This window comes from Rhinopithecus bieti, unplaced genomic scaffold (genome assembly GCF_001698545.2).
Source record: "Rhinopithecus bieti isolate Rb0 unplaced genomic scaffold, ASM169854v2 scaffold_32422, whole genome shotgun sequence".
Taxonomy (NCBI): Eukaryota; Metazoa; Chordata; class Mammalia; order Primates; family Cercopithecidae; genus Rhinopithecus; species Rhinopithecus bieti.
Window position 1 is genome coordinate 1,601,668 of NW_016814631.1, and position 24,597 is coordinate 1,626,264.

The 24,597-nt window shown below is 35.9% G+C and overlaps 1 protein-coding gene across 2 annotated transcripts in view; it reads right to left on the reverse strand.

The window, feature by feature from the left end:
• Positions 1–14,698: 14,698 nt before the first annotated feature.
• Positions 14,699–24,597, reverse strand: part of LOC108515045 (proton-coupled amino acid transporter 4) — a 26,845-nt gene continuing 16,946 nt past the window's right edge. Inside the window, exon 6 of one of the 2 annotated variants that reach the window (XM_017851627.1) lies at positions 14,699–19,322. In XM_017851627.1, the coding sequence (XP_017707116.1) occupies positions 19,015–19,322 (308 nt within the window). In that variant the 3' untranslated portion in view covers positions 14,699–19,014. The remainder of the gene's footprint in view (positions 19,323–24,597) is intronic. The other variant, XM_017851628.1, reaches the window with a different exon arrangement.

Genomic DNA, 24,597 nt, shown 5'->3' on the forward strand with positions numbered 1-24,597 from the left:
ATCAGCAAATCATGGTATGCAACAAATGCTGCTTGGAAGGCTGAGGAAAAGATTCCATGTATCTACTCATGCCTGCCGGTTCCCAAGGTAATTGTGGCAACACAAACAAATTTACCAAAAGCACCATTAAATGTATTGCAGTTTTTTGCTATTTGTATTTTTTCCTGTGGATACAAATAGAAATTATGGCAATTATGGTGGAAAGGTCTCTGAAATTTTTCAATGTTTTTAAATGGGAATGTCTTGCTCAAAAAAGTTTGAATTATCTTTTCAAATACTCCAAGCCCTACTCTTTTTCTCCTCTCCTTCTGGCTCTCTGATTATACAAGTGTTAGATCAATTGAGACAGTTCCGCAGGTCCCTGAGGTTCATTTCTTTTTCATCTAATTTCTCCTGTTTTACAAATTGGGTCATTTCTGTTGGCCTACATTCAAGTTTACTGGTTCTTTCCTCTGTTGTATTTATTATTCTATTGAGTCCATCCAGTGAATCTTTTATATCTGTTATTACATTTTTTCAGTTCTAAAATTTTCATTTTGTTCTCATATCTTCTATTTCTTTGCTGAGACTTCTTGTTTTATCTTTTGTTTGAAATGCGGTCATAATTGCTTGTTTCGTGGTGGCTGGGGTAAAATCCTTGTTAGATAATGCCAACATCTACGCCATCACAGTGTTGGCATCTGCTGATTGTCTTTTCTTATTCAAGTTGCGATTCTTGAGGCTCTTGAAATGGCAAGTGATTTCTTTATTGTATCCTATACAGTTTGATATTATGTTGTGAGGCTCTGGATCCTATTTACTGTTCTTTTTTGCAGTCACCCTTTTTAGGTATAGTGTACAAGTCTAGATGTGGATGAAAGTTCAGCTTCCATTTTGGCCCCACTGGCAAATCTACTTCCTGTTGAATCTGGAACATCCATTTACACTGCATACTGCCTCATTGCCACTGAGTGAGAGGGGAGGTTCTGCTCTTCCCTGATGGAGACAAGGGAGGAGGAATCAGAAATACCAGTGAGAACCACATCAATATTTGGTATCCCTTGAATTTCCAGATACATTTTAGGATCAGCTTGTCAATTTCTGCAAAGCAGAAGCTAGAATTTTGGTAGGAATTATGTTGCCTTTGTAGATCAATTTGTGGCGTATTGTCATTCAGCAATATTCAGTTTTTTGATCCATGAACATGAGCTGTCTTTTAATTTCTTTGTCATATGTAATTTCTTTCAACAATGTTTTACAGTTTTCAGAGTATATGCTCTGCCCTTCTTTTGTTAAATTTACTATTAAGTATTTTATTCTTTTTGATGTGATTATAAATGAAATTGTTTTCTTGATTTCAATTTTTTTATGGTAAAAATACATATGTAACATAAAAGTATCACTTTAATCATTTTTAAGTGTAGAGTTCAGTCACATTAAATACATTCAGATTGCTGTGCAACCATGACCATGATCCATCTCCAGAACTTTTCACCACCCCAAACTGAAAATCTGTACCCATTAAACAATAACTCTTCATTTCTCCCTCTCCCCAGTCCCTGGAAACCACTATTCTGCCTGCTGTTTCTATGAATTTGACTACTCTAGATACCTCATATAAGTGGAATTATACAGTATTTGTCTGAATTATTTCATTTAGCATAAGGTCTTCAAGGTTTACCCATGTTGTAGCATGTGCCAAATTTCTTTCCTTTTTAAGACTGAATAATATTCCATTATATATATATATATATACACACACCACATTTTGTTTATTCATCTGTCAGTGGACATTAGGGTTGTTTTCACCTTTTGGGTATTGTGAAGAATGCTGTAATTTTCATTTTGGATTGTTCATTGCAACTCTATTGAAATATAATTGATTTTTGAATACTGATATTGTATCCTACATTTCATTTATTAGTTCCAATAGTAATTTATTAGATTCTTTAGGATTTTCTATATTCTAGGTCATGTTATCTCCAAATAAAGATCCTTTTACTTCTTTCATTTCAATCTGAATGTCTTTTATTTCATTTTATTTCTATCTCAGTCAGTTAGGGCTACTAAAACAGAATACTGTAGAGTGGGTAGCTTAAATAACAGACATTTATTTCTTACAGTTTTGGAGGATTGGAAGTCCAAGATCAAGGCACCAGTATGGTCAGGTTCTTGGTGAATGCCATTTTTCTGGTTCACAGATAGCTGTCTTCTGTTGTATGGTGACAAGAGAGAGAGTGAGCTTTGGTCTCTTTGTCTCCTTTAAGGGCACTAATCCCATTCATGAGGGCTCCACCTTTGTGACCTAATTACCTCTCCAAAGCCCCAACTCCAAATACCATCACACTGGGGATTTAGGCTTCCAAACATGAATTTGGGAGGTGAGGGGATACAAGCATAAACATTCCATCTATAGTACTTGTCCAATTGCCCTGGCTAGAACTTCCAGCACAATGTTAAATAGAAGTGGTGAGAATGAGCAACTTTACCTTCTTCCTGATCTTAATGGGAAAGCATTCATTCTTTGGCCATTAAGCATCATGTCAGTTACAGATATTTTTTTGCAGGTGTGCTTTATCACATTTCTGATTTGTTGAGAATTTTTATAATAAAAGGGTATATAATTTTGCCGAGTACTTTTTCTGCATCTGTTGAGATAACTGTATGGTTTTCATTTTTTAGTCTATCGATATGGTGTATCATGTTGGTTTTTGGATATTAAAACAACCTTGCCTTCCTGAGATAAATCTCACTTGGTTATGGCATATAAGTTTTTTATATGTTGTGGGATTCAGTTTTCTAGCACTTTGTTGATTATTTTGTATCTATATCCATAAGGAAAATTTTCTTTTTGTGATGTCTTTGTTTGGTTTTCGTATAAGGTATTTGGTGTCTGGCATCATTGCATCAGTTTGGACATATTATCTGCTCTTCTATTTCTTTGAAATAATTTGTAAAGGATTTGTGTTAATTCTTTAAAACTAGCTCAGCTTTTAGAATTGGCGAGTGGGGTGAATGGGCATAGTTTTTCCATGGATAGACCTATGATTAATTTCCCTGTCTCTCACTTCTAGCTTCCATACCTGTAGGTCTGGGGCTCAGTGCTCCCCAGAGTTCAGCTGAGAGGACTGGCTCCCGTTCCCACAGCAGCCCCTTCATGCTCACTTAATGTGAGCTGCACTTTTTTCCTGCTCTGTTTATTTCCATACTTTCAATGGTTTATAATATTTCAGGAACCTTTTATTTGCTGATGACTCTCCTGCAATTCTCTTTGCTATAATGCATTTATTCCCTTTGATATCTCTACTGCTATTTCAAAGGGGACTCACAGAAGAGGCAAATGTGTGCTGAACCCACCATTTAATCATGAGATGAAAGCTCAGTGCTTAACGTAGAGATTAACACTTTGTAGCAGCTCCCTCAATGTTTGTGAGGTTGAAATGAATTAAATCCATTGTATTGGGACTTCAAAAACTGTATTATGTTATTTGTAGTACTGCTTTAAGTTTTTCATATTTACAAAATTGAAATATCATTTGATTTGCTTTTATATCTCTGAACATGCAACTCAAATAATCATTACATTTTAGATGTTTTCACTTAAATGATATATATATATATATTCTTTAGAAGGATTTTAATGATATATATGTACGCACATGCATACATGTGTGTATGCATATACATACACGCACACATGTATATCCAAAATATTGTAGCCATATTGAATTAACATTGAAATTATCATTGTATGTGACTTTTTATTCTTATTTGGGGGTCTTAATTGTAATAGAATGTTATCAAAATCTAAATTGTCTAAATAATTCTTACATTCAGGGAGATCTGAGATTGTTTGGTTTTTCCTTATTATAACTGCAGACATTTTAGACATCTGGATCTTGTTTCCAAATTTTTCTTAAAAATGAAAACCCTTAAAGACTTTCAGAAGTAATTTAGCCAATTTCTTTTGTCCTGAGCTGAAATCTTTAAATCTCTTGCAGGCATCTCAAGATAACTTACTCCATCTCTCGGTAAAACATTTCCATACTTATTGTACTCTCGAGAAATTCTTTTTTACATCTGACCTGTTCTGATTTGAGCTTGTCTCCTTTCTTTTACTCCCTGACATTTTTAAGGAGACTAGAACATCCTGGAAGCATTCACATAATCACCAAAGAATTTACTGCTTCATCATCTGACTTTTGAAAAATGCCAAGAGCTATTATCGTTAAAGTTAAATAATGCCATAGGATGATAATTTGATCCACAACTGTTCAGTGTCATCTCCCTGTACAGAGAAGCAATGAAATATAAGTAATAAATTGGTTAAGGGCATGGGGTTTAGTGTTGGTCGTACTTAGATTTCTATCCCGGCTTCTCCACTTACTAGCATAGCTCCATACTTTCTTCAGTCTCAGTTTCCTCTTCTGTGAATTGGGATCACAATGCTGCTTCCCTCATATAGTAAGTAAGACTTCAACAAGACACTATGTATAAAGGGCCCCACCCATATAAAGGGCACCCATAGAGCCCTGTAACTATTTGTTTTTACTGTTTATTATCTATAGCAGACCCACTCTATTAAAGGAGAGCAATGAGATATCATGTAATAGATAATTGTCCTTATGAATTATTTAGGAGATAATGGGCCATGCTTATTGTTCTATGAGGCCAAATTTGAAGGTAATAATGGGAGTTTTATTTGTTTTTTAAAATGTTTCCTTAAGTCCAAATGAAGAGGGAAAACACTGAAGCTCTTTATAAACTTTAAAGAAATTTTATTCTTAATTACTTTTGGTTTTCCTCATTTTCACAGAAGTCAAGTGTCCTTAAGTCTTGCTGAGCTTGTCAAAAGCCTATAGATAATGATCCTTGGGTGGCAATTCTCAGCAACCAATGGCAGAGTAGCTGTTGGACATATTTGGAAAAATTCTTATTTAATTCTGTGCATTGGACCTCCATTAATGAAGACCAATAGAGAGGAAAGGGAACAGGATAAAATTAACAAGAAAGATACAAAAGAGAGGGATGAGACAGCATTTTAAAATTTAGGCTGCCAAAGGAGGCAAATTCTCTGCTGGGAGAAGCTAATGGAAGCAAGCATGAGGACCACCATTTCATTCTGCTAGTGCCATCCTACGCTACCACAAAGAAGGGTCATCAATTTAAGACGATGACAACTACCCAGCTTGGAAACCATAGGCTGAAACTGGAAAACCCCAGAAATAAGGGAACATAATTGATGGGAACTAAAATCATCATGGAATCACCTCCTAAGTTTGATGTTTTTTAACTGTGAGCAGTAACTAAGCTAAAGCAGCAATTGATGGTGAAATTGAGCACAAAGGAATAGGGCTTCATTTGTGATTTGGAGGGATCTGCATCCTATTCTAAAAGTTTAGTTGCTTTCATTTTTACCTATTATGTCCAGAGATATTTATTCTAATATTGTATTAGACTACGGGTTTTACTTAAAAATACGAAACTTATAATAACTATTTACTTACAGCCATATCATAATTACATTTTTTTTTTTCTGTAGAGATGAGGTCTGTATTGCCCAGGCTGGTGTTGAGCTCCTGGCCTCAAGAGATCCTCCTGCCTCGGCTTCATAAATTGCTGGGATTATAGACATGAGGCACTGTGCCTGGCCCAAAATTAAATATTTAATGCTATTCCAACTTCCAGAAATTAAATCTCTTTAAGTGAGTATGGAAACTCAAGACAGCAAGTTTAATTACTGACTTAACCCTTTTATTTTTTATTTTTTATTTATTTTTTATTTTTAGACAGAGTCTCACTCTGTTGCCCAGGCTGGAGTACACTGGCACAATCTCAGCTCACTGCAACCTCCACCTCCCAGGTTCAAGCAATTCTTCTGCCTCAGCCTCCAGAGTAACTGGGATCACAGGCGCCTGCCACCATGCCTAGCTAATTTTTGTATTTTTAGTAGAGACGGGGTTTCACCATGTTGGTCAGGCTGGTTTCTTGACCTTAAGTGATCCATTCACCTTGGCTTCCCAAAGTGCTGAGATTACTGGCATGAACCACTGCGCCCAGCCTGACTTTATCCTTTTAATGAAAAATGATAAAGTGCTGTAGTCAGAAGCTGTCAGTACTGCACTATTATTCTTTGCATCTGTTTCTCAATTCATCAAATGTTTATTGGCACCTTGCTGTGCTTGGAAGGACTTTTTAAATTTATTTCCATGGCTGCATTTCCTGTATGATGCTGGCTTAATTTTGTCAATTAAAGTTTGAAGAGAAAAAGTGCATGCAAATTTTGGTATCAAAATACATGTGAGACATCATTTCATATTCCTCTCCATTGCCAAAGTTTCTCCTTTCTTTTTTCAAATGTTAAAAGATGAACGGACTGAATTCCTTCCACATTAACTTTTTCAACTGACAAATAATAGTTGTACATACTTACGGGGTACAGAGATATTTCGATGTATATTCTCTATAGTGATCAGATTAGGTAGATTAGCATATCCATTATCTCAAACATTTATTGGTTCTTTGCCTTGGGAATTCTCAATATCCTTTGAGTTATTTGAAAATACATATTTTGTTGTTAACTCTAATCATCCTACAGTGGTATATAGCACTAGACCTTATTTCTCATATCTGTAACTTTTTATCCTTTAACAAATATCTCCCTATCCCTCCCTTCTCCCTACCATTCCCAGCCTCTAATATCCTCTGTCCTACTTTTTACTTCTATGATATCACCTTTTTTAACTTCCACGTGAGTGAGAACATGTGTTTAATTTTCTGTTCCTGGCTTATTTCACTTAACATAATGTCTTTCGGTTCCATCCACATTGCCGCAAATGACAGGATTTCCTTCTATCTCTTTAATAATATAATGTAGTCCTCAATTACTGTCTCGTTTTAGGCTCCCCTGTTGAGGCTGCTTGGTTTGGATCACAGCGCTAATAAGATCAGCATCTCATCTGTTTCAGTCTCTCATGAGTCATTTTCTTCATTAAGGGAATGACAGGAGGGAATGTGTGAGAAGAATTTCATTGTCTGTTAATTGTGTACCTGATTCTGGCTCTCTAATGTTGATGACTGAAAACGTGTGGACAGTTCAGTCTGAGCCCATTGCTACTAACTTCTCAAACTTCTTCACCAAAGATGCTTCTTAGGATGGCAGAGTGCAAATGTGGGTTCTCAGGAGTCCATAGTATAACTTCAACTGGAATCCTTAAACTCAAAATTTCTTTGAAGTATTAAAATTCACATGCTTTTTGGATCTTAAGCAATAGCATAATTGATTTTTAATATAAAATAACATTTCCTCTTTCTGGGCACACGTTGGAATTAATAACATAGGGCCATGTGATTAGGTTCTAGGTAACAGGAAGTGGGTAGAAGTGATGTACCCTTCTTCTAGGCCTGGCCATAAGAGCTCATGCATGGTTGCCTGTGCTTTTTCATCCTCTTCTGTGGGGACCCTAGAGGCCATGTGTTCAGTATGGTAGTGACACAGGTGCAAAGAGCCGGGATCCTGCATCCCTATGTGGAGGCAATGAGCTTGATAATACAGCACATTGTGACATGAGAAAGAAATAAACTTTTATTATGTTAAGCCACTAGGATTTTAGGGGTGGTTTGTTCCAGCAGCTATATTAATTGTCATGATTAATACACTATGATAACAATTTTTTCCTATCAGCCATATTCATCAAGATGCAGTTTCATTGAGTTAATCAATTTTGAAAATGGGGCTGAATTGAAGAATGGTGAACAGACTTAGTGTCTAGGAAACTTATCTCCTCTTTCTTACTGTTGAAATATTTCCAGCCCCAGACTTACAAAAACATGTGGATACCAAAATAGTTGGGTTTTTTTTTTTTTTTTTTTTTTTTTTTTTTTTTTCACAAATAGCAATGAACTCTATCAGGGTAACCATTGAGAGAATATGTCCAGAATACCATGGGGGAAAAATGCAGTATTTTAAGTTTGGGTTGAAATTTTGGCAAGTGAATCTTCTTGTCAAAAAGAAAAATTATTTGCATTCTTTGGCAGATTTAGAAGGTTTCTGACCCACTGCCCTTCTGTCTCAATATTAAAACATGATATTTAACACTAATGTGATCATTTCTCTCTTATATATTAGGTCTCAAAAGATTAATCTTCCTCAAAAATCTGTTGTTTTCATCAAAAGCAAATCCTAGAACTTGTAACACTCCCACTCATGTACCTATTCTTAACACATTTCCAATGTCCCTGGACACAACCAGAAAAAACCATTTGAGGGCAATCTTTCACCATATTCAGGCATTGTGTAGTCTAGACAATTCCCAGACTCATTCATTCCACCAACAATCTCTCACCAGCAACAATCTATCTTTGTTATCCCCAAACCACTTGGTTGTTAAGTGGACTCTTGGACCATTAACTTTAAGTGAACAGAAAGAGACATGACACATATTTAAATTATAAAAACTGAAGGTAATATTAAAAGTAAGAAAAATTATTTCATGTCAGTAGAAGATGGCTGATCTCACTGTTAACCTTTCACTAGGTTTTTGGCTCAATAGAAGCATTACGTTCTACATGCAGTATGTTTCTTTCCTGCCTCTTTATTGCTACTAAGTTAAAGAACTTAAAATTACAATGATAGGTCATTAGGAATGTCAACAAGTGATCGAGGGCTTCATCTGATAATTCTGTTATCAGAATGTTATCTCAGTCCAGCTCAAACATGGACAGGGAATGAATGGAGAGATTTATGAGTGAGCAGTACCTTGAAAACTCTTAAGTCCACAATGGAATCAAAACCTGGAAGTTTGATTGGTTTTACTTGGGCTTAGTGACAAATTCCTAATCTACTCTGATTACATTGCACTCTTTAGGGCATGGGTCCCATGGCCCATTAGGAACAGACCACACAGCAAAAGGTGAGCAGCTGGCAAGCATTACCACCTGAGCTCTGCCTCATGTCAGATCAACAGCAGCATTAGATTCTCATAGGAGCGGGGACTCTTTCATGAACTGTGCATGCAAGGGGTGTAGGCTGTGCGCCTCTTATTGGAATCTGGTAATGCCTGATGATCTGAAATGGAATAGTTTCACCCCAAAACCAACCCCCCGACCCCATCTGTGGAAAAATCGTCCTCCATAAAACTGGTCTCTGGTGCCAGAAATGTTGGGAACCACGCTGTAGAGCAATTCTTTATATTCTATTGTGGCATCTTGATGTATTTTTTAAAGCATCCCCAAGATTTCATTGTTTTGTTTTCTCTAATGAGAAAGAAAATAATCAAGTATTGGGGATAAGTCAAATTCCTAGTGACTGAGGCATTTGTTCCACAGCTTGTTTTGTTTTAATCCCAACCCTTTACCCTCATCATTGGAAATTGGCAAAAGTTTATCCCCAAAGTGGTAAGTTCTGGCTTGTCAAGATAATTAAGGCTATTGCTAAGATACACCACATTTGAAGTGATAGAAACGGTCTTTACTGGCATTATCAGTGTCATGGAGAAATTTTCCCATCCATGATTTTTCAGGTCCTAAGATGTTTCCCCCTGGCAACCAACATTTTTTTTTCTGAGAGAAAAAATATATATCTGTAGTCACTGCCCATCTTCTGGCAGAATGTGTTGAAAGGTGTACACTCAAGAACTGCAAGATGATCAGAATTATTATTTTCACTGTTTCCTTGAACATCATACTTCAGTCAGGAGGTACTATGGTAGACTGCTAGTTAACCTCTGAAAAACAATTAGTGTGTGGATTTGCATTTAGGGGCTACTCTCCTAACCTTGTAATGATCTGGGCCTCTGTCGGAATTGAGTACAACACATCTTTTCCCATCTATGTAGTGCCTCCAAAGCAATTTTAATTTTAGAAAATATCTTCTCCTATGGTTTGGATTTTCTGCATCACAATAACCAGAAGTCCCCAAGCAGTTCATATCTATACAACAGTGGCTAAAAAGCAAAATCTCTGCCAGTATGCATTTGATGGGCATCATTGATTATGTGTGATTTCCAGCAGTTCGTTTCAGTATAATACTTACCAGCCATTAACACTGGGTGGCTAGTTTTCCAAGAGTATCCTAAAAAGGGTGACCCAGATAGGTTTTTGCTGTGCAAAGTGTTATATTGATGCCTCTTGTCCTCTTCCAGTGGCTAAATTTATCTGTTTTATACTGAAAAGTACTAATACTGGTTGGTTGAGGTAATTTTTTTTTCCACAGAGCACACTCTGCTGTATGTGCAAACTACATACTTGAGCAACATCTCATGAAAGGCAATGCGCTGGAGCAAATGCATTTTCAGTTACATAATTCCCACTTCCAGGCACTCATTGAGATTCTTATTTTCTACTTTTTGAGCTATTTCTATACAATGGCCACCTTGGCCAGGCCACATTTCCCAACACATAGAGATTATCATTCTTGCTTAGCATTGAGTGGGCTCCGTTTATGACATATACCAGAATGCACCAGACAATAGGTAGGTTCTCAAAACAGCCAGAGAATGCCCTCTTTTGTGAGAAGATCCACAAAAAACTACTGAATAAATGATTCTTTTACAAGCAGGGAACCTTTAGGCATCAAAAATTTAGAAAAATAGCTCTGGGTGTTATGCTTTTGTCTTCTTAGAAAAGGATCACTTGCAGTACAGGTTACATCTAATTTTACAAACAATGGGTAGAAAGTATAACTGATTTATTTCCAAAATTTAATCTGCTCATGTAAAACACAGAAACAGAAAGGGCTGTGAGGGTTTTTAATTTTTTCCTTCTTACAGACTTCACATACATTACTTGTGAATATGTTTTTAAGATTTGTCTGATTCATATGATTTTCTGTAAGACACTCAGACATGGATGTCTTTGCTTTACAGTATTGTAGCCTGCTGAACAAAGTGGAAAAGGTTGGTCACATTCATTCAACAAAAAGACATAGGGGCAGAGGACAGACAGCACAGAAAGCACGGTTTTGCCCCTGCACTTGAAGATTTTAAGTACCAGAGCTCTAATATGGGCTTTTCTGTCCATTCATTCGTTCAACAAAATTTTTTGAGTGTCTGCTATGTGCCTGACATTCTTCTAGTACTGTATTTTCAGAATTGAACATAATTGATCAAACTACCTCACTCATGGAGCTCAGAGTGTCTAGGGGAGGGCAGAGAAGTAACGAAAAAATGAAGGAATATGTAACTCACTCTAGGTACAGGTATGGATGTATGTGAAGGCTTCCTAGTAGAAGAGCCTCCTAAACTGAATCTTAAGAAAGAATTGACCAGGGAGGGAGAAGGAAATCATTTTAGTATGAGAAGGTTCTGGAGTCATGCAGATGAAACAGTGTGTGTACTGTGCTTGTGGTGCTGACAGCAGTTTGGCGTTGCTGCAACTTTTGGGGTGAGGCAGGGAGTGAGGCCAGCTACAGTACCACATTAAAGAGCTCGATCTTTGTACAACCAAGACTGGAGAAGACAGTAGATTTAAGAAAGTGACAAGATCAGATTTTCAAGCACCTATTCTGTGCTCTTCTGGGGTACTGCTGGGTGTGGGAGCTACAAAGATAAGAAGACACTACAGGTCCATGATCTGAGGTGCTCACTTCTGCACTGCCCACCCACCTCTTTTTTTCTTTTTGGTCTATTTTACTTTCTTATTCAACTCTACACCTGCTCTCCCTTGATTCACACCCAGCACACCCTTCCTCTCCCTTCAGTGCAGGTTGGGCATTTGGTGGCCAGTCCCAGTCCTTTTGCACAGAGATCCAGCATGCAGAATAACAAAACTATTTCATAACTCCTCAGCAAGGCAGACATATTAGCTTTAGTTTCTATCATTAATACCTGCTAGTCCCATGCTTCATGGCACGAGAAAACTGATGACCAAAAGTCCCAATTCCCTCACATTTTAAGCCATCAAACAAATCTACCTTTACAGGGAAACTTGAAACCAAATCTGTTCTTTAAAAACCAATGCACAACAGACACATAAACCAATGGAATAGAATAGAGAACACAGAAACAACACCACACATCTAAAACCATCTGATCTTTGACAAACCTGACAAAACAAGCAATGGGGAAAGGACTCCCTATTCAACAAATGGTACTGGGAGAACTGGCTAGCCATATGCAGAAAACTGAAAGCGAACCCCTTCCTTACACCATATACAAAAATTAACTCAAGATGGATTACAGACTTAAATGTAACACCCAAAACTATAAAAACCCTAGAAGAAAATCTAGGCAATAGCAGTCAGGACATAGGCACTGGCGAAGATTTCATGACAAAATCACCAAAAGCAATCGCAGCAAAAGCAAAAAATGACAAGTGGTATCTAAACTAAAGAGCTTATGCACAGCAAAAGAAACTAGCATCAGAGTGAACAGGCAACCTACAGAGTGGGAGAAAATTTTTGCAATCTATCCATCTGACAAAGGACTAATATCCAAAATCTACAAGGAACTTAAATCTACAAGAAAAAAACAACCATACTAAAAAGTGGGCAAAGGATATGAACAGACACTTTTCAAAAGAAGACATTTATGTGGCCAAGAAATATATGGAAAAAAACTCATCATCACCGATCATTCAAGAAATGCAAATCAAAACCTAAATGAAAGGCCAGGCGCGGTGGCTCACGCCTGTAATCCTAGCACTTTGGGAGGCCGAGGCGGGCGGATCACGAGGTCAGGAGATCGAGACCATCCAGGCTAACATGGTCAAGCCCTGTCTCTACTAAAAATACAAAAAAATTAGCCGGGCATGATGGCAGCCCCCTGTAGTCCCAGCTACTCGGGAGGCTGAGGCAGGAGAATGGCGTGAACCCGGGAGGCAGAGCTTGCAGCCAGCCAAGACAGTGCCACTGCACTCCAGCCTGGGCAGCAGAGCGAGACTCCATCTCAAAAAAACAAAAACCTAAATGAGATACCATCTTATGCCAGTCAGAATGGCAATTATTAAACAGTCAAGAAATAAAAGATACTGGCGAGGTTGCACAGAAGTAGGAATGCCTTTACACTGTTGGTGGGAATGTAAATTAGTTCAACTATTGTGGAAGACAGTGTGCAATTCCTCAAAGATCTAGAACTAGAAATACCATTTGACCCAGCAATCCCATTACTGGGTAAATACCCAAAAGAATATAAATCACTGCATTACAAAGATACATGCATGAGTATGTTCAGTGCAGCATGCTTCACAATAGCAAAGACCTGGAATCAACGCAACTGCCAATCAATGATAGACTAAAGAAAACGTGGTACATATACACCATGGAATACTATGAAACCATAAAAAGGAACGCCACCATGGAATACTATGCAGCCATAAAAAGGAACAAGATTATGTCCTTCGTAGGGACATGGATGGAGCTGGAAGCCATTATCCTCAGCAAACTAACGAAGGGGACACAAAACCAAACACTGCATGGTCTCACTTATAAGTGGGAGCTGAACAATGAGAACACATGGACACAGGCAGGGGAACAACACACACTGGGGCCTGTTTGGGGGTGAGGTGGGAGGAGGGAGAGCATTAGGAAAAATAGCTAATGCATGCTGGGCTTAGGTGATGCATTGAGACGTGCAGCAAACCACCATAGCACACGTTTACCTATGTAACAAACCTGCACATCCTACACATGTACCCCAGGACTTAAAATAAAACAATGCACAACCTTTCCAAAAGAAAGCTTTCTCCAATAATTCATAAAGGTTTCTTTAGAAAATGTTGTGCATTGGTTTTTAAATGACAGAATAGTACCTTGTTCTACCAGTTATAGTACCAACCATCTTTATTTTTTTTCCTCCATCAAGTACCCCACAGGGCTTTTCATTGCAGTTTACAAGCACCTAGTCCTATCCCTATCTAATTTGGGGTGTGTGTGTGTGTCTTTGTGTTCTTTCTGTTGCTTGCCAGAAGCATGTACTACTACTAAGGCTTTATCAACGTCCTGTTCCCAAAACCATTTCTGCTTATTCCTCTCACATCCCTCCTTTCACTAGTCATTTAAAAACAGTAAAACCTATTTCTTTATCCTGACATTATGGTTCCATTTTCCACAAATCTCCTTGTCTTGGCCCAGAAGCATATTTTGTAGAGCTGCAATTAAAATTTATGTATTTTTTAATTTCCCAAATTATCAGTCCTCAGTATACATTTGGTGTAATATAATCTTCATTGTATTCCAGGTTATCATAATTTATGATCCCTCTCTTGCTGAACATGCAGGTTGTTTCCAATTTTTCACATTAAAACACAATGCTGTCACACACCTTTAGGCATAGCAGCTCTCTTCTGTGAACTATGATATGTCTTTATGCATAAAGTTCACAAGAGCAGGATTACTAATGTGAAGGTATAAATATCTTTATGATCTTTTATTACAGGATTGGCATAATGCTTTCCAAAGGCAAACAAAATGATTGATACATATTCTTGACCTTACAAAAGCAGTAAATTAAATCATGAATGCAGCATCTGCAGACAGTTCATCCTGCATTCATGCTGCAGGAAGTTCAGGTCACAGTTTTGAGTGTGTTCTTTCATTTTTAATCAACTTCTGCTCTTAAATCTTAGAAGTACACAGTATCAACTTCCAGCATAACCGAGAATTAACCATAAAGACCAATTAAAATGTTATTATGAGAATATTATACTAGTGCCATTTTTAGCTTATGACACTTATAAATGTCATTTAACCTTATAAAAGAAAAATGTATCTAAAAGGCAACCACAACCAAAATATTTTATTGAAAATTCAGAAAAGTTACAATACTTTAAGACAGAGTTTCATATTCTGTTATAAAGAAAAATGTTAAAAGAATTGACTTGAGTGCAATGATATTTAGGTTTCATTCAAACTAACAAAATCATTTTGAAAAACAAAAATCCACCCACAGCTGAATTTCTTCGGGGTGTAAACATGTATTTTCTTGTTATCAAGAAAACTCTAAGGAAATATTTTTAGTGTTCTTTTCAAAACAGCACCTTTCTGGACCCAATTTGAACAGCAAATTAGTATTCGTATCTAGTTCACATAGATTACTGATTTGTGTGTGTGTCTGCATATACTTGTGCACACATGCATGGAGGAACTAATTTTAATATGAAATTTTAAGAATCAGAGTGATTTGCTATTTCACTTATCATAGGGCAATAAATAGCATTTCTAGCCATTTCTTGAGCATGTTTCCTTATCTCATAGGTCAAAACCAATCAGTTTCAGAAAGTTTAGCCTAGTAAGTGCCAATGGCATAAACAAGACTAACCATAATGCTGCCAAAGTATTAACTATTACAGTCAGGAATTTAATGTTAGGAAGTATACTACTGTACTTTTCGGATCCAAGTTTCTCAAATTTTCTTATTAAGGGAAGCCAGGTGAGCCAAAAAGATCGGATTCATTTTTTAGAAAGTCATTATTGTATATTATCAATGTTCTATATTTTTACCAAGTTATTCCTCAACAGATGGTATTCAGCCACTGATGTTATTTAAATAATTTTATTTATTTACATTAGCTCTATTTCAAATCTTCTCCCTTTTAATGAAGAAATTAGGTCAAGACCTAATTTGTGTATGCTGTCAGTAAACAGATCCACTACTCAGATGCTGTACTGAAATCTATGAGAAGACATAAGTCAGTCATAGTAAGACTTGTGCCTTGCCACAGCTAGAAATGGCACTAATACTTTTAATATTTCAAGTAATATTTTATAGTATTTTGCAGTTAAAGAGATTTTACATAACTACTGTGAAACTACTAAGATTAGGCACTGTTAGGAAATTCAAAACATGCACATTGACATACAACACTTGTAAATATGTAAGTGCATTGTCTAGGCAAGATGCAGAAATCATTTTAATAAAGGAGAATTTAGTGAGAATACGACTAAATATAATGTGGCATTTGCTAATACAGACTTGTTTTCATTTGGTAACACCATCTAAACTGGTTTTTAACCAAGAATATGCTGTATCTCTTATTTTCTTAATTGTAAAGAAATCTGGCCATGTGGGGAAAAGAAGATCCTCTGAAAAAAACATCTGAGAACCAGTGTTTTGACAAGTTGACTCCGATACTGATGAAACTCTTGGGTGTAAGGGAACAGTGATAACTGACTTGGAACGGAGCTCAATTAGAGGTAAATAAAGCTTTCCTTTCTTCCCCCTCAGTAGCAAAAAAAGGCTCTCAGGCCACTGATTAACTTTCAGGGAATAGTTCTTCACTGTGGTGGCTGACAAAATGCTGAAGTCACTTTAGTCACGGTGTGATGATCCAAAAGTGATGAGATACAAAATTTGACAGGTGCAATCACTCTAATTTCTCCAGGCTCCCAAAATAAAAGCAAGAGCTGGTATAATCGAAATATCATCTCCAAAATCTTTAGGAAATTTTATGACTCATTAAAGCTAAATTTTCAGAGAAAAAATTACCCACTGGTTATTTTTGCAAATAAAATGTATCATCAAATACCCTTAATAAGAATACATTTAAGCTTTCCATCTAAATAGTGTTTCTTGTTGAGAATTAAAACTTTCTTCCTATTTAGCCCCTCTTCTTTTCTGCAATCTAACTTTTTCTTGTATTTAAAGTATTCATCATTTATTGAATTTAGTACTGGATGTTGATTCCACATTCTTATCGCTGAAGGAAGCCTGGCTGATAATATGCTCAAGATGTGTTTGTGCTGAATTTAAAATTTATTGCTATGATCAACTATTCAAATTTCATTGCATCTGATGAATTCCATAAGGAAAATAAACAATGGGCCAAAGTGTAAAAGTGAAATAATACACAGACTAGAAATACTATCTGAACACAGGTGACAAAAACCTAGGGCTGCTTCCTATTAAATAATTTTCAACTCATTTTATATCAAGCTATAAAGTTTTTTAAACATCTAATTCAAGATTATATAATACTAGTTTCAGTGAAGATTCGTTTTCCTATAACTTCTTCTGCATTCTCTTAGTGTGACTAAAGGCTCAGTGTAACAGATTTGATATAAAAGTACCTCAAACAATTACTGTTGATACCTAATGTGAATGGCTAACAAAGTTTTGATTCTTATGACTTTGTACCAAAATAAAGCTTCTGATATATCTTTAGGATTGTATTTGATGATCAGTTAATGATATAAGCAAAAAATACTTGAACTAAGTTAACATTTACATATAAAAATAGAGAATATATACAACTATAGTCATCTTGATGATATCTTCAAGTATAGTATACTAACAAACTAGAGTATCACCAGCTTGGGTAAACAGTTTATGTTTTAAAGTATGAATTTTTTTAAGTCAGGAGACAATTCTATTATTAATAATTTTCATTTTCCCTGTGGAGATTATCTTGGTTAATAATCTGAAAAATATGGAATAATTAGAAGTTATTTGTCTGAAAGCAGCATGGAGTGTCTCAATATTTAGAAGGGGGTTTATTATCTTGATTTTTTCTAAGCATGAATCTCTTCATGGTTTATGATTCTTGTATACATATTTTTTTTAGTTTTTGTTTTAAGAGTTGGGATCTCCCTGTTACTCAGGCTGGAGTGCAGTGGCACATTCATAGCTTACCACACCCTCAAACTCCTGTGCTCAAGGGATTCTCCTGCTTTAGCCTCCTGAGTAGCTGGGACTACAGGTACATGCCACTATGTCAAGCTTTTTAAAATTTTTATGTTTTATAGAGTTGAGGTCTCACTATGTTGCCCAGGCTGGTCTCGAGCTCTTGGTCTCTCAAGTGATCCTCCCAACTTATCCTCCAGAATAGCTGGGATTACAAGCACAGACCACCACACCCAGCTGATTCTTTTATTCTGCTCATAATAAATAAAAGGCTGTGATAAGAAAAGCCACAGGGCTGGAAAGAGTCCACAAATCCTCTGTTTTCTGAGGTGTCTATTTTCTGCCATTCAGGAGGATGGTGCCTACAAAACTCAGGAAAGGAAGGTAATAATAAAAAAAGCTCAAGCCACAAATAGTATAGCTGGACACACATCTTACTAGCCAGGAGTTTCACCAGCAAGTGGTCTCTATTCTGTTTTAAAAGAACATAGCTTCTTTCTCTTGCTGAGGTTTATATGGCCACAGTGTAGGTTTCTTAGAGTTCTCTGATTTTCTGCTCAGGTCACATATACTATTAAAAATCATGAATTCATTTTCAACGTATTAAAATATAATCAAATAGATTCAATACTAAAATTAAGCTGAACATAATTTATTCTTTTCCTTGGACATGATATGAGAAATAAAACATCCTGGCCTGGGAGTCAGAAGATTAGGTTCTCTTAATCTCAAGGTTGAGTGGTCTTGACCAAGTTACTCAAACTTTCTAGGCCTCCATTTCCTCTGACGAAAAATAAGGAAGTTGCACTGGATAACTTTTAAAGTCTGTTTTCAAATTTCATTGAAACAGTAAGTCATGATCTTGAACAGTGCCTCTTGATTATGAAGATCAACTACCATTAGAATGTAAAATTAATTCTAATGCTTGCAATTTTCTGATGCTTATATTACATTAAAATGGGAGTTTTCTATACTTCCAGGAGCTAATCATTAGTATTTGGCTACTAAAAACATAATTTGAGCTTTTTTTTTTTTCTTTACATTATACATAAAGTTTACTTTGGCATTCACAGGGATGATCTGGAGAGAGCTTTTTGTTATGTATGTTCTTATTTTATTCTCTTATTGTTGAAATCCTATTCCCTTCTCAAGTGAGAGGCAAAAGAGATATCTTGGTTAAGGTATTTCTTACTGAGATAAAAGAATAACAGAAGTATTCTTATTCTTTAATTTTTTTTACATTTTAATTTTTTCAATTTTCAGAACTTAATTTTTGAAACTATTGCTAATACTTAAAAGCAAGGATTTGTCATAGGTTTACCACTACTGGTAAAGAGCTATGATTACTTCCAAAATAATAATACTATGCCAAAGAAAACAGTTTGTTACCATTTTTAAGTACATGGCAATGTATTTTACTAGTTATCTTGATAATTTTCAGAAATGAGACAAAAATAGAAGACTCATGATTCTGCTTTTACTATTTCAAACCAGATGTTAAGCATGTTGAATTCAAATTTAGAAAAGGACTTTGTGGAGTGCCAGCTACAACTTTGGGAGTAGGATAAATAATTTCTTCAACAGTTATATATGTACCTAGTAAGAAGCCAACAACTCCAATGAATGCTATAGAAATATTTTTCAGGACCATCCATATATTATAATGTTCCTTAGAAAATGTAAGAATTTCAACCAAAGGTGGCAAGATTAGGGCCAATGTGCTGCTGCTCACAGCTCCAACGAAGGAAATCACAATGTCTAAACGAGGAATAAGAATTGCTCCGGCACCTAGAAAATGAAAATACATTTATTTTTCTTATTTAAATGTTTGTTACTTACCTGAATACTAAAAGTAGGTGACATTTCCTAGACTTTCACTTGTCAACAGTTTCTCATGTAAACAACTTTCAATGTTTTGCTTTGAAATTCTGGGCAAAGAGGTTTTGATAGTTTATTTCCAAAGCATTTACATTACTTTGCCCATACAGCTCAATAATGCACAAGACATGCAGTGGTCGGACATAAATAAATGAGAGAGAAGAGATAGCTATTCTTTAAAGTAGAATTCCGATTTATCAAAATAGAAGGACCAATGGAAACAGAAAAGCATTCAGCAAATACCACAATAATCACTGGATAGGAAGAGTCACTGATGAATGCTGAAATTAGTGGGCAAAAATGATGAGATCTGGATAGTTACAGAGTTTCAAAATATCTTCCTTTAAGATACTTATTAATTACAAGGGAAAACTAGTACCTTTACAGTGGAGAAATATGTCAAGAGACCACCTTAACCAAGTAAGCAAAATTAACATCACCAATAAGACACTGATACTATGATGTGATACGCTGAGAAGTGCACAGCATCACTTCCATCGGATTCTTGCTATAAATGCTTAACTTCAACCTAATCATGGGAAAGCATCAGAAAAATTCAAATTGAAAGAAATTCTACAAAATTACTGACATTTCGAAAGTGTCAAGGTCAAGAAAGACAAAGAAAGTCAAGGACAGTCAAGATTGGAAGAGACAAATGAATATGACAGCTAAATTCAAATGGGACCATGGCTAATGTCCTGGACCAGAAAAGGATCTTAGTGGGAAAACTGGCAAAATTACAACAAGGTCTATAAAGTAGTTAATAGCATTGTATCCATGCTAATTTCTTGGTCTTAATAATTGTACTGTGATTATGGGAGCTGTGAACGTTAGACGAAGCTGACTAGAGGTTTATGGTAACTACTTCCTTTTACACCCTTTCTGTGTAAATTACCTCAAAATGAAAAGTTCTTTTTTAAAAAAAAAAAAATAGTACTCCACTATTGGCAGCAGATTTCCAAACTGCTGACAAGTTTTCTGCAAGTTCTGGTCTGGTACTTTCTTGATCTTTTCAAAATGCATCAACAGAAGACTTGCAAAAACCAAGACTCATATTCCTTCCTTATTTGTCCAAATGATTTGTTGAGGGTTTGGAGTTGCCACCAAAAACAACAGCTGTGTTTACTCATATGCAGGCTGTGACAACTACATCACCACTGCCACTGATGAAGATTATATCACGTTTCCTCTTTGGGGATTCCAATTATGGCATGTGTTGGAGATATATATATATATATATTCCTGTTAGTAATTTAGCTTTCAGTTTGCAGTACACTGGTTTCTCTACTTCTTAATTTTTAATTTATGACGTTTTATTTTTTCCTTTTTCTATTTTTTTCTGTGGCTCTCAACATTTTCCAGGAGGTTGTGGGATCAATTTCGAACTAAGTTCCCACTATATTCCTCATATAACCAGAAGTTGTTATTTATCATTCTGTATTCAAATTATTATGAAAGCTAAAGCCCTAAAAACTGTTCTGAAATTATAAATATAGCTTTACATGTATAGGGCTGAAGTGGCATAACCCTTTTATAAATGAAATAATTGATTCTAAAGAAGTAGAAATAACTAGCTCTAAAGAACTCGAAAGTAGAAATACTTTATAAAGTAGGTTATTCGTCTAACAGATGCTTGTTATAGCCTTTTAACTTCGCTCTCTGGGGAACTATACAGCATAACTCTCAAACATAGTTAGGACCTCTCAAAATTCATTGAACAAAATTATTCGTGGAGACACGTTTGTTTCACCTACTTACAGTAAGTAGTGGTATAAAAGTGAGGCCAAACAAATATTACCACTATCTTGCCACCTGAAGAGGCTTTCAATTTGGAATCCATTTTTCTTTGTTTATCTATAATCTAAGCTGTCCTTAGTAAATCCAGTGAAATACTGTTGGAAAACTATGTGGGGGAATACTATAGCATTTTAGAATTTATAGACGAAACTTCCATCTAGCAAACACTTTTAAATCACGAAGTAGAATTCCCATCTAAAATCTGTTTAAAGTCAGATTTTAAACATTATATAACTGAAAGATATTTGCTTGTAAAAATGGCTTGAAATATGCTATTGGTAATGTTATTAGGAGACAAAAAAGACAAGTATATATACTTTTAGCCGAATCCAACATATATTAATAAAAACTCAAAGGGGAGTTTAAAGTAAGGATAGTTTTATTCATTACAAATACTATGTCATTAACAGACAGCTATTATGAATAGATTTATTAAGTACTAATCATACTTATTCAGTGTCTACCAAAACTATATACAGCAAGAAAAAGTATCCTTTGAGCATAAAGTTCCCTCTGATATTAAAATAAAAGCCCATTTAAGTCTATTATTTGCATCTGAAGGGTAAATGCAGATATATCAGAGCACAAAACAAAGCACTTGATATTACAGCACCAAAAACAAAAATGTGGAAAATAACTTAGCACATTAATTTTAATTAAACAAAGTTAATGGTGCTCTCCACATACCTACTGACTCTAAGACAGGATATCAGGAAACAGAATGGTACGTTTTTAATGTGCAGAGGCAACTAACTTAAATGAAGGATTTTAGTGAGTTTTCTCTACAAACTACTAAAGATTTATAGGTTTTGATACTTATATAGTCATAGTCTACTATAGATTATAAAACAAGGACTCTTTAAAATTACAAACAGTAGAAGGATCAACAAGTTAGAGAATAACAGAAGTAAAGAGTACTTAGTATATTTTGTTGATTCAATTCATACACAGAATGGAAACACTGGCCTTAGTGTTTATTACAATACATTTAAAAATGGAATGGTTCATAGTACAGGTTTGCTCCTAAAATGTCCATAGTGACCTTTGGCTGGTTTCTACCCTCCCTCCTTCCTCACTTGTGAGTTGCCTATATACCAGGTAAGCACCTAAATGGAACACGCAGGAAGAGTCTGAATCATTTCTAAAGTTTTTGAGTTTCACGAAGAAGATATTTTGAAATCATGATTCAAATGCTAAATGGATACTTGGACACAACCAACATAATCCAAGCTGGTAAGTCCACTTCTTTAAAGACCAATACAACAAACATGGATTCAGTACTCGGAAAGGACTATGGAACATTGAAAGACATTCAATTTTCAATGCAAATCAGGCTGAGCCTCCACTCTCATTGCTAGTGCTGCTGCACAGCCTACTCTACAAACATGCCTAGGTCCCATCAACTGTCTACACACATTGGTCAGTAAAGTGCAAGCCCCCAAATCTTTTCACATGCCTTTGAAAACAGAATAAAAAGCAGTTTTGCCATGAATATCAGTTGGCTTTTACTTTAATTTGGAAGGATATGTGCCAAAGACACAAATGAAGTTCACTGTCCAGTGATGTATCCCAATATAGCAAAAGGAAATATTACATAGTTTTTGTTCTCTTTCTCCAAGGCATATCCCTTGTATGGATGAGAAGCTTTAATGACTTTTAACTAAAAGAAAGCAGCAACCAAGAAAAGGCTGCAGTCTCTGTGCTATGAACTAAGCCCCTGGCTTCTGGGAACAAAATCATGGAAGCAGATGTGGTGTGGTCTGTGCCTCAGCAGATTAATAACTTCAATACAACAATGCCAGCCAATGTGCAGAAATGGCTGAAGTTTAAAAAAAAAAAAAATCCTGGACCCCTTTTACCATTGCCCTCAAACTCCTTTACCTGAATTTCCATTACCAACTTTAAAAGACGATATACTTTCAGAATAGAATTGCCTTACATCTGTTGATAAAACACTTTTACTGAAATTAGTCTTTTATTTAGTCAATACCAAAATGTCAATAAAATAAATGTATAAAATATTTCAAAATGTTTTAAAATATCTTTTTGCTACTGAATGTTTTTTCATTAGTCATCAGAATACGGACTTATTGACTTCATTCGTTAATATGATTTCTCTTATTAGTGATATAATTCATTTAAGTAATTACTTTGAAAATACATTTTATCTACTTTTCAGCTTTGCATTTCCCTTTTCAAACCAAATGTAATACACTAAATTCTTTAAATCTAGGCATGAACTCCATGGCAGGCTGCTCAAATCAATTTATTGAGCCTCCTCGAATTTCTAGCTCTATCATTCTAAATAGTGCAAGATGTTTATTAGTATCTTACACAAGGAATTTCCAAAGCTGCTTGTTCCCCAGAACACTAGTAATCTGGTCCCAGGTATCATTTTAGGTAATCCTAGTTTAGTTTGGTGATGCAATCATCTGTATATTTGTAGTTATAGTAATGGTTACAATAATGATCATAATAACTTCCAGCTATTAATACTTTGTTAATATTATTTCTAACACCACCAAAATGCCATAAGGAAGTTTTATCTTCATTTCATAGTTGAGGAAAGAGGGGCTCAACAATGGCATGTAACTTGCCTGAAAACACCAGCAAGTAAGTGGTAGGCTTGACTTTGAATCCCCAGATCTGTCTGACTCCAAAACTTACATTCTTTCCACTATACTGAACTCAAGCTCCCATTCCATGAGTCTCTATTATGAACGCTACCTTGAGAAGGCATTTTATGATAAAGAGTCTTAATAAAAGATTACATATACTTCTTCAAATAATAAGAAAATAAGCCACTAAAATTATGAAAGACCAATACAAGTAAAATTAAACACTTTCCTGTAGGTAGTTATGGATAAGAAAACTGTTAAAATATGCAAAAACAGGAATAAAAAACCCAAGGAAAGCTAGAACCAAAATAAAATGTGTATCAGGCCGGGTGCGGTGGCTCAAGCCTGTAATCCCAGCACTTTGGGAGGCCGAGACGGGCGGATCACGAGGTCAGGAGATCGAGACCATCCTGGCTAATACGGTGAAACCCCGTCTCTACTAAAAAATACAAAAAACTAGCCGGGCGAGGTGGCAGGCGCCTGTAGTCCCAGCTACTCGGAGGCTGAGGCAGGAGAATGGCGTAAACCCGGGAGGTGGAGCTTGCAGTGAGCTGAGAACTGGCCACTGCACTCCAGCCTGGGCGACAGAGCGAGACTCCGTCTCAAAAAAACAAAAAAAGTGTATCAAAAATGGAAGGAGTCCCATGTACATGTTAATTACCAGTAATGTAATTTTCAAAATAACTTCATTAGTTATTTTAAGTGTGATAGGATCTGGTTTGTGTTTTCTTACGTAGCAGTAGAAAACAGAATTTTTTTTTTTTTTTTGA